At 48.5% G+C, this 11,336-nt stretch overlaps 1 protein-coding gene across 7 annotated transcripts in view; it reads left to right on the top strand.

Moving 5' to 3' along the window:
• Nucleotides 1–703: 703 nt before the first annotated feature.
• Nucleotides 704–11,336, top strand: part of JARID2 (jumonji and AT-rich interaction domain containing 2) — a 244,673-nt gene continuing 234,040 nt past the window's right edge. For 5 of the 7 annotated variants that reach the window (XR_004352114.1, XR_004352115.1, XM_032648081.1 and 2 more), the window contains exon 1: nt 1,184–1,785. Coding sequence is in view for 3 of the 7 variants with exons in the window: in XM_032648081.1 (XP_032503972.1) it covers nt 1,741–1,785 (45 nt within the window). In the remaining 4 variants the exon portion in view is untranslated. Of the gene's footprint in view, nt 812–1,183; nt 1,786–4,105; nt 4,134–11,336 lie in introns of those variants that run through there. The other 2 variants (XM_032648079.1, XM_032648083.1) reach the window with 2 other exon arrangements.

Genomic DNA, 11,336 nt, shown 5'->3' with positions numbered 1-11,336 from the left:
CCGGACGCCGTCCTCGCTCGCCGGGCCGCGTGCCGCGCCGGGAGGTGGCCTTTCCGCGCGGGAGGCGCGTGCGGCCGCGGGCAGAGGTGACCTCGGGCTCCCCCGAGTCCGACCGCGGCACGCTTCGTGCGGCGACGCAAGGCGGTGTCCTGAGGTGACACCGGCTGCGCCGCCGAAGCAGCAGGCGCCGCCGATCAACTAGTTCGCACCGAGGATTCCTCTTGGTGCGTGGCCCAGTTTTCCTTAGGACTGGCTCCAACCCCTCGCCGACACCGCCCCCCGCGCCGCCACGCTCCGAGGCCTTCCCCTGGGACGCCGGGCGTCCCCCCCACAACAACCGCTCGGCGCGGGCCGGCGCGCGCGCGATTCCTCGATTCCACAGGCGGTTTGCGCCGCGGGTGGGGGCGGGGCGCGCGGGGAGGGGGCCGGCCGCCGCGGGGGGGTGGAGGGGGGCCGCGGCCGGGGGCCAGGGGGCGGGCCGGCGTGGGGAGTTCCTTGCTCGCGGACCACACGCTCTGCGGGCCAATCCCGAGCCAGCCTCTCTCAGTGTCACACGCGGGACACGTCCAGGCGTTTGTTGGCAGGGCCGGTGAGGGGGAGGGGGCGGGGAGGAGGGAGGGGAGTTGAGTGACAGGCTTGCGGGGCAGGCTGGGAATTGTAGTTCCCAGCTCCCGTGGCCATAGCCATTTTGTAGTCGGGGGACTACAACTTCCAGAAGATCAAGGGGACCATTCTAAGGTGCCCCGGGAATAGGCGGCTCTCCCCGGGGCCGGCCGTCCTGGGGCACTGGCACCCAGCAGCCCGGCTGCAGGTAAACACGAGGCGTGGCGGGGGCTAGTGTGTGGCTGCTGTGGGGTGAGTGGCAAGCTGGGGAAAGGGGGTGAGGTGGAGCGACCGAGCGTGCCATGCATTGAGCTAGGGAGCCTCTCTCAATTCCACTCTTAGGCTCGGCGTGGGAACGATGTCTGAGGGGTAGCCCGGGAAGGGTTAGTCGAGACCTCTCGGGTGTCTCGTCGACGGGGCTGCGGGGGTCCTCTGGGCTCGGCCAGGGGCGGTCGGCACCGGAGGAGGCGGGCGCTTGGTGGCCCAGCTGTGGGAGTTTTCGGCTAGCGTCCGGCGGGGAATTATCCGAGGAGCCCTAACTTGTATAAAAGCAGAGTCCATTTAAAGTTGGGCTGGATAGCCTCTCTCTCATTGGTTAGGGGGCTTGGAAAAAAGAGACTCGGCGAGCCCTCGCTGTGGTGCTGCCGCCGCCGCCGCCGCCGCCGCTGGAGTTGACTCTTCTGCTCGCACTGCTGCTGCAGCACAAACGTGACTTCCAACATTTTTTATTTATCTTTCCTTTTTCTTTTCGAAGATGTAACTACGGATCAGACACTAAGGACCTTCACGTTTCGCTGATGTAGTTTTTGGAGGAAAAAGGGGGGGGAGTGAAGGGCGTCGGTTTTTTTTTTGTGTGTGTGTGTGTTTCGGGGGAAATTTTCCATTATGAGTGTTTTACTAAAGTGAAATTTTTTTTTTGTTTGCTTCGTCTTTGGCTTTTTTTTTTTTCCTTCCCAATTTCGGATTTATTTCAAGGCGAATCGGGCTTTGGGGGAAGAGGAAGAAAAGTCGGATTCCAAGATCAACCACCACCACCAACAACAATAAAAACCACCAGGATATTTTTTTGCAAATTTCTGACGGCTTTAAATTCATGAAGCAATTGTCCCCTTTTGCAATCAGCATTTGGATCTCAGAATGAGCAAGGAAAGACCCAAGAGGAATATCATTCAGAAGAAATACGTAAGTGCTCCTAACAACACATCCTTTGACTTGTAGTTTTAAGCAATGGCTGTGAATGTCAAGTTTATAGATAATTCTGCAGCTGAAGGGTTTTAAACACAGCGTCCGATAAGGCTGTTTCTTTCTTTTCTGAAAGAAGGCTTTTTCAGGCAAAGTCGTGTCTGCCTAGTTTGGACGAAAAAACAGATTGGTGTAGCGATACCTCCAGTGAATAAATTGACCTCGAATGACACAACCATAATCTAGTTTTAGATGAAAGGCAGGGGATTTTGGTGGAGCCTGGGTGGGGGTGTAGGGGCTGCGGTAATGTGACTAAACTGCATTCTCGGGCGGATTTGGCCCCTATTGCACTTTGCATGCAAATGAGCCTGTGTTATTATTATTAATGTTATTTGGGAAATCGTGTAACGCATGTGTGTTGGAAGCCCTTTAAGTTGCAATCGAGGGTCCGATTATGGCGGTCTTGTTCCTTGCACTGGCACATCAAATTTAATGTATGTGGTCGTTTTGGATTATTTGGTTCGCAACATAAACCAATTGGGAATCGCGTTACAGCGAATGCATTTGTTGGGATTGACTTTAATAATGGGACTGGTTTTGTTTAAAAATTCATGGTTTCCAGTTTTAGGGGGAAAAAGACATACAATATAGCTAATGTTTTTAAGAAGGCATGTGAATGCATATGTAAGTGACTACAAATAATTACTCCCAGTTAACTGGCCTTCTGAAATTGGGTGATTATTCAGAGATTTAACTGGTGTGGAATAGTTAAATTTGTTTTGTGCATAGTACAGCTACGTTTTGATTGGCATGGGGAGTGTTTTTGTTTTGTGTGTGGTGGCTTTTTTTTTTTTAAGTTTGGGGGGAGGGAGGGGAGAGGGGTCCGAGGATTAACCAAATATGCACTCGAGTGATCGGTGATTAGCTGCATGCTTTAAATCAAAGAACCCATTAAAAAAAAAAAGGCCAAATGAACACACATTAGGAATAATGCAGTGTTATAAGAAAGTTTTATTTAACTCGGGTCGACAAATTGGTCTTAATATTTTCCCTTTTTGAGCAGTGTGATGTGTGTAATGGGAGATGACCTTCGGGGCACTGGTTTTGTAAAAAATAGATTTAATGGAAAAGCTGAATATCTCTTCTTAAGGGCTGATCATAATCTAGACACGTAAACTTCAACTATGAAAGAAATGCAAGGTTAAATAATTAAGCCTAACTTAAAAAGCTGTTCCCTAAAGAATTTAAGAATTAAAATACATCCGCATTGCAGAGGGCTGGGGAGAATGCAAAGGACTAGTTTAAACTCGGGCAGTAGAAACTGCAGGGAGACAACCTTGTCTGCGAGCGTGGACGCCTTCCCGGGGCACATCCGATCCGGGTGCAGCCACAAAGCAAAAGGGGTAGAACTTGGACCAGAGCCACCCCCACCCCCGCCCCAGTCATCGCGAAGTTGGGGAGCGGCGTGGGGTGGGATGTTTTGTTGCCGGTGGTCAGCGGATTGTGTCGAGTCCTGGCGTCCGGCCGCCTGCCCGTGGCTGGCGGCGCCCGCGGGAGGCAGAGCACGAGTTAACGCTCGGGGAGCGGAGCCCGTGTTCCCGATGTGCTCTAGCCGGCTGCGAAGGGGAGGGCGCTCGGGGGTCGCGGCGGGCTGGGCCGGGGCCCGGAATACGCGCGCGGCCTGTAGGGGGCGGGCTGCAGGCTCCGGACTCCGGACTCCGGGCTCCGGGCTCCGGGCTGCGGGCTGCGGGCTGCGGGCTCCGGGCGGGCGGCGCTGGCCGGCGGGCTGGCGGATGGGTGGGTGGGGCGCGGGGGAGGTGCGGCCGGTCGGCCTGGGGAGGGGGCGGTGCGGCGCGCGGGGCGGGGGCGTGGCGGGGAGGGGGCGGGCGGCGCGCGGCAGCGGCGGGCGCCCCCCAGCGCGCGCACGGCGGAGCATGGCGGCGGCGGCGCGGCCGGCTCCCCGCGGCCCTGCCCGCTGGCTCCAGTGCGGGCCCGAGAGCAACAGGTTAAGCCGGCGAGACGTCAGCGCGCCCCCTTCCCGCCCCCTGATTCCTCCCCCGCCTCGCGCTGGCCTCCCCTCCCTCCTTCCGCCCCCCGCGGCTCCGGGTTCCCGGACGCTCAGGCCGCGTTCTTTTGTCATTGTGACGTCACAAAGGGACGGGCCCGGGTGGAACCTTCTCCTCCTCCGTGACGTCAAAAGTCGGGCGGGAGGTTCCAGCGCGGCGGGGCTGCGGGGGAGGAGGGAGCGGCGCGGAGGCGGGGGCTGCCGCGTGGGAGGAGGAAGTGGAGGAGGAGGAGGATGCGACCGGCCTCGGCCTTCCGCAGCGAAACGCCGCGCTTCGCTCCAGGTGAGCGCGGAGAGCCTGTGGGCCCCCTGCGAGCGCCCCCGACCCAGCTGATTCCACTTAGGGGGTGGGGAGCAGGGCGGAGACGTTTTCTGTCTGCAGAAACGTTTTCGTTTCCTCTGTTTCCAGGTCTGCTGATGCCGTGGCATTACTGTGGTGGTGGTGGTCGTGTTCTCTCGTCAACGCTTTTGAAAAGCAGGGAAACTTCATGCAGGGAAGCTTGGCTTTGTAGGAGAACCATGTTGTGGATTTGGCCACCTTGTCACTTTTAAGTCGTGTTGGGGGTGTCTCGGCAGGATGTGGCGGGATGCCTTTCTGGGTGATGTTGCACAGCATCAACTGTTGCTCTTTATGGATGCCTTGAAACACCAGAGTGGCACTTCTTCGCTGTGCCAGCTCTAGGCCTATTGAGTATTTTAGGGGGTGGGGCAGACGGGGAAAGACTGTCATTGATGCGCGTGCTTGAAAGAGCACTGGACCGCGAGTCTAAGGTGTTCTGGGTTTAGTTCTTGAGAACCGGAGAACAAGAGACTGGAAATCTGGGTCTGTTTACTCTTCTGTAAAATGGAAAAAGTATTACGTGCCTTTGCCACTTCACTTTATCTGAGGTCACGTGCGTGAGATAATGTCCGTGGAAGATGTAAAACAGTATGTATGTTCTTTCATTGTAAGGTGGAATTATTACTTGAGCTCGTGGAAGGCAGCACATTTCCTGCAAGTAGTCTCAAAAGCCTTAGATGCCTGCCGCGTTCCCGTTTAGTTTATTGCTTTAGCAAAGCAGAGTTTGGGGGTGGGATTGTAGATGGCAGGCTTTGGGAGAAATGATTGTTATATTTCGTACTAAATGACGTCCTTGAGAAACTCATAAATTGCACTGTAATCCTGTCTTAATTGCTGGGTACGATTCCCGCTACAATACCTTAAATAACTGAAGACATTTGCCTTTCAAAGCCCTAATTCACTTGGACAATAAAAATAGTTGCATGTTTTGCTCTATGGGTATTTTATGCCATTTCCATCACTCCACTGGTTGGTTATTCCTAGGCAGAATAACAGATGATACCCAGGTTGCGAAAGCATTTGATCTTTGATGCTTTATAGCAGGTATGAGTTTGAAATAAAAATCTCTGCCACATGAAGGTATGATTCATACAGTTAGCATGAAAACAGATTACCAGTTTGATTCCTAGGACAGCTCAAGCAGAATTTGTAACACTAGGCTGTATATTTTAAGTACCTAATTTTCTGAGTTAAAGGTGCAGTATGATTGAAAAAACTGGGAAAAGTTTGTGTTACCAGGTTCAAAAGTGGGATTTACTATAATTACATAAAATTGTAAAGAAAAAAATAGAACGACACCAAAATGTAGTGGTAGGATTTATGAGCTTCTGTCCCCCCGTGGTGCCCCCCTCGAACCCCATTTTACACCCAATTGAATTATTTTACAGTTCTGGGGGAAAAATGTGTACACATTATTTAATTGCTAATTTAATTGCTAATTTAATTTAATTGCTAATTTATTTAATTGCTAAATTGTTAATTTTCCTTTTTAAAAAATATTTATCGATTAACAAATATTTATCAAGTATATGTGGTGTACTGCTATAAAGTGAATGGTGGTTTTTTTTAAAAAAAATTTATTTTGATTTTGGCTGCATTGGGTCTTTGTTGCTGTGAGCGGGCTTTTCTCTTGTTGCAGTGAGCCGGGGCTACTCTTCGTTGCGGTGCGCGGGCTTCTCGTTGCAGTGGCTTCTCCTGTTGCGGAGCACGGGCTCTAGGCACGCAGGCTCAGTAGTTGTGGCGTATGGGCTTAAGTTGCTCCGTGGCATGTGGCATCTTCCCGGACCAGGGCTCGAACCCGTGTCCCCTGCATTGGCAGGCCGACTCCTAACCACTGCGCCACCAGAGAAGCCCAGCTTTTCCTTTTTTGAGCTGTTCGTGTGGCTTGCTTTCTGTCTGTCTCTAGTAGTGGAGAAAACTTTTCTCTTTGTTACATAGTCTCGGGCAGAGACAATTTAGCAACTGTCACTGTCTGGAGAGATTATAGAAGGAATATTGTCAACTTAAGAGTCCAAAGTGTGTCACTGAAATTTAAAAAAAAATTATGTTTAAAAATAATCCAATTTGAGTTATTATTACTTCGGTTATTATTACTTTACTATAGACCTGACTTGTGTGTCACCCATAGCCATTGGCCCAAATAGCCAGTTAGAATTATTTGGTACTTAGATGGTTTAATGGCTGTTTCCTCTGTCATAGGAGGTTAGACCAGTTCCTGTTGCTGGGCTGAGGGCTATTGACTTCCAAACGTCTTGGAAATAACTCCAGTGCTAATACGTATCCTGTTCGAAAGGTTATTTAAACTTTCCTCCTTCAGAAAGAGAAAATCTTTTGGAGTATGTAACCAATGTTTCTTAGATTCAAAATAGAACCCTTTTCTTCCTTTCAAAGGCGACATGGGAAAGTCATATTAAGCCCAGTACATTAAAACACCCGGTAAAGGCTAAGCTGGACTTTTTTTTTTAATTTAATGATAGTTTTATTTAACCTTAGTATAATAAAAATATTATCGTAACATGTAATCAGTACAAAAGTTGCTAAGATCTTTTGCCTTCTGTTTTTATCATGTGTCTTTGAAATCTGGTGTAGTTTTTTAACCCTTACAGGGCAACTCAGTTTGGACTAGTCATTTCAAAAGTTCAAGAGCTACGTATGACTAGTAGCTATCCTACTGAACAGTGCAGATCTATGTAACCAGAGGTGTATGTAATGTAGCATGGTGTCTGCATTGGTGAGAAACCTCAAGTGCTACAAAATCGCACACTAAAAATTACAGGGCTAGTGGAAAAATAAGGATGAAACATGTCACTCAAAACATATAACTTCGGTGAAGTGAACGGTAATGAGTCAGTAATGTGGATCTGGAAAAATGACATGAAATAATCAGGCAGGCAGCTCAGACTCGAGTGAAGAGTGGTTATACTGACAGTCTTTTATATAGAATAGAGCTAATATTGCCAGGGTAGTATGGATGGAAGTAAGCTGTTAGCCATAGGCATTGTTTTCTTTGTTTGTTTTACGGGGTTTTTTTGGATAGATGCACACTTTTGTAGTTTGTTCTGAGTTTTTTAAAAATCGTGACTGGATGCTGAAAAGCTGGTCTGTTTTTAAGGTTTGCCCTTGATCATGATGGTCTGAGGACCTGACTCCTGACATTTTCATCCAGATGGTTAAAAGTTTTGCAGCCTAAGAAGTTTAGTTATTGGAATTCTGCTTGCGTTGTTTTGGTGCTTCTGTTACTGGTCCAGGTCTCAGTCTCCCCTAGGATTATAGTAACAGCACTCCTATTAATCGCCTTCCACCTACCCAGCCTCCCTGGTGCTCCTGGCTGCAGAACATCCTGGCTGTGATATCTCAGCACGAAGCTCCTGGCCAGTGGGCAGGCCTGGGAAGTGTGTACTTCTGTCCCCTTTGGCTCCTTCCCATATAGAAGACTTGCCAAGTGTCAGTTGTTTATTCTCAAATCTGGTTATTCCAGTTAGACTTATTATTGCAATTTCGGTTAAATATTATGTAAACCTTTGAATGAATGTGAAAAGAGAGTTGGTTTCTATGAAAGCTTGAAGCTGAATGTTTGAGAACCCTTGATAAAAGTGAAGTACTAAAAAAAAAAAATGAGACGGTTAAATTAGATGTGGGCCCGCCATTTTCCCCATTTAAAAGGCTTGGGGAAAATCTGTAAGGATTCTGCACACGTTGCTTTACAAGTGGTTCCCTTTTAAGAACCAAGCTTACGGCCAAACTTCCTTCCCAACAAACAAAAAAGCATAACATGGAGCACCAAGAGTTCTCAAAAATATCTGTAACAGCACATTTATGTGTTCATTACGTTACATGTATGTGCGTATATGTATATAATCTACGTATCTGTATAAGTAGATATATATATATGTATTTTAAAGATTTCCTGCTTAATAAACTTTATATTAGCTAACCAACTCATGGTCCCTATCAGCTCTGATAAGAGTGCTTCCATTGTGTTTAGCCTTAATCCTCAAATATTAAACTAGACTAGCTTATCTAGTTCATGCCAGGTAGCATAGATAAAATGTGGGTCAGAGTGGCCCTGCTGAGGTAATTTGTATTACTTTTAGAGTTTGTGTCATTCTCAGGATGGCGGAGGCAGAAAGATGAGTGATTTTACACCTCATTTATATGGAGTTCAGAAGCTTGTATCTTGTAATCCAGCAACTTTAATTATTTTGTCTTACTTAGGAGATACTGCTAAAGATCTGTTCCATTTCAAATCCTCAAGCCTACCTGTTAATGGAAACAAGACACATTTGAATCAGTTTCTACTCAGTTCTCTTGTTTCTTTCCATCTCCCAAGGTACCTCTTCTCCTCATTTCTCTGACTGCCCTCCCCTCCACAAGCCTCGCTTCCTTTTCCCGGCCCCAGACTTCGTGTTTCTGGTCCCTTTTGTCTGTCCGTAAAGCCTTTTCCAGACTGGCCTCCTCGTCGCAGGCCCCTTTCATTCCAGGAGGTGGGAACTCTCATGACTTTGGTCTACCTTTTTGTAGACAATTTGAGTGAGATTTTTGTTATCCTTTTAGGGTTTAATCTTTCTTGACTTCAGACAACCCTGTAGCCTTCTGGCAGCCTCACACTTTTCAATCAAGGATTTTCATTCATTTCTGACTCAGAATAAAATTGTTAAAAGTAGAGCTGAACCTAGCAGGAAGTGGCAGGACTTGCCGGATATCCTTTTGCTCCCGGTTGAATGATCCTGCCTGCTTCCGGGACTTCCTGTCCTGTCACCTCTTGCAGGTGGCTTTTGTCTCTTTTGTTCTCTTTGTCAGGATGTGTGGGGTGGGAGAGAGCCCACGTTTTGCAGAGGTAGATCCTATCCTGAGGGCCAAGTCTCAGGCACATCTGAGTGGGCAGCTGGACCACAGCCCTGGGCCTTGCATCTCTGTTTGGCTTTCTTTCTACTTCCACCAGTCTGTCTTGCCACAGATTTTACTGCTCTTGCGAGGAGGCCTCCCATGCCTCGTGGGACTTCTCTTTGCCATTTGAAGAAATGTGCCAGAGGAGCTTGGATTGTAGGAAATGCTCTAGCATCATGAGGAGAAGATGTCAGTTCTGAAGTAAGTGCCCACAGTTATTGTTTCCCTACTGAGCTCACAGGAGAGGAAGAGGCTGTTGAGTCCATTTTACAGAAGGGAAAACTGAGGCCGGTAGGCCCTGGCCAGACAGTGAAAGGCTGTATCTCCTCCCCACTTTTTAGTCCAGATGAACTTGAGGTAAAAGGAGTGATCGGAGTAGCCCCGAAAAGGGGAAAATGCCATAATGGGGGCTCTTGGCAGCCTTTGGAGAGGTTTTTTGGCTTGAGAAAGTAGGGGGGAAGTTAAGGCAATTTGTCAGCCTCCAGGAGCCGGAGTGGATCTGTCTCAAGTGCGTGTTTGTTGTTTTTTTAAACACCAGTTGGTGGAGCTACCCCCTTATCCCCCGCTGGCTGTCTCCTTGAGTCCTCAGTGGAAGAAGAGCTGAGATCCCAGTTGTCCTGGGACCCGGCTGGTTTGTGCTCTGTATTTTAAAAGTGCCCCCACCCCACGCTCTTCAGTGTATCTGAGGGCCGGCCTGGGCTGTGTTTGCTCTCCAGGCTTCCGAATTCATTTGATTTCGCAGGGGCTGCGACAGATCAGCCTCGATGCTTTTTTGCACCTTTATTGTTGCCCCTGACTTTTGCTGCGTAGGGTACCATGGGGCGCTGGGGGAAATCATTTGCCCTCAAATCCTCACCAGGGTCTGGGCCGGGCAGTAAACAAAGGCTGCCTAGATGTGTTAATGAGGCAGCGTGAGTAATGGGAACATTATACATAATTACTCGCATATTCATAGGGTGTATGAGGGCCTTAGAAAGGGGAACGCTACTGGCAGAAGTTCTTGAGAGCTGTTTTGGAGAGCTGGTGTGGCCTAGAAGGCCTAAATTGGATCTTAAGTTCTAATTTTGTTAAGTCTGTCAAGCTCCACCACCCATGAAGAGGAAGGCAGTGAGCATTGAAATACTGGCAGCAGTGTTTAGTTACCTTGAGTCCTAGAAGGTCATAAAATTCATAGCCACAAATTTTGCCCCTCCGTACTCCCAGTACAGCTCTTCTCACGTATTTTCTCCAGTACAACCAGGAGTTCTTTTCCAGTGATTGTTTTGGCTGGGGGTGGGGAGGCATGAGAGGGGTGGGTTGTGTGTGTCTTTTCCATCAGGAGACTCTCTGGTTTATGTGACAGCAGCCCAGGTATCTAGTGACTGAATCACCCAGGGGAATGTGGGAGCCATTTGGGCGCCCTGTTTTATTGCTCTCTTTTTAAATCTGGGTGGTTCTTTCTCCATTATTTCGCAGCCACAATTTGGGTTAGGGCTACAATGGTTGTGTGTGTTATCTCTTGGTTCTTATTTCTGCCAGCTGTTAGAAGTGTTTGGTGCCTCTGGGGGCAGAAACAGGTGCCAGGAGGAAATGAGAAGGGATTAGGGCTGAGCATGTGTTTCTTGCATTTATTCCCTCCGTAGGTTTACAGAAGGGGTGCTGCATGAATGCTTATTCTGTTAAGCAGCAGTTGGATGTTGACCTAATCAGGACTTGGAGTGTTTTGTGCTTTGAGTCCATGCCTTATTGCTAGTATGTGGGCTTGGGGAATTTAATGCCTCAGATTGGGACAGGCTTGTTTTGAATATGTAGGGCACCTCTGTGGTTATAGTGGACAAGATTGGGAATATGAGCTGTGTGACCCTGAGCAAGCCACATAACCTCGCTGGGCTGCTTCCTCACCTGGAAAACTTGTTCCATGCACCTCACAGGCTTGTTGGGAGGGTCAGTAAGATTTTTGATGTGAAAGCACTTTGTAAACTGCATGCTATGCACAAATGCTCAAGCAGGTATGATTACTCAGTTGGAAATCACCAACCTGGAGACATCAGGTCTGTTGGCAGCCTTCCAGGCTGACTCAGGAATAAATGAATCAGATGAATTCTATACTTTGCCTCTTAATAAGCCAAATGAATAGCAACAGATATTCTGAAGCCCATTTTGGGATATAGAACAAAGCTTTAAAGATTAGAAGGTGATTATATTCAGTATCTCATAATAACCTATAATGAAAAGGAATCTGAATAAAAAATAAAAAATGTATAATTGAATCACTTTGCT

This window comes from Phocoena sinus, chromosome 11 (assembly GCF_008692025.1).
Source record: "Phocoena sinus isolate mPhoSin1 chromosome 11, mPhoSin1.pri, whole genome shotgun sequence".
Lineage (NCBI taxonomy): Eukaryota > Metazoa > Chordata > Mammalia > Artiodactyla > Phocoenidae > Phocoena > Phocoena sinus.
This window is presented reverse-complemented; position numbering and strand designations above follow the sequence as displayed.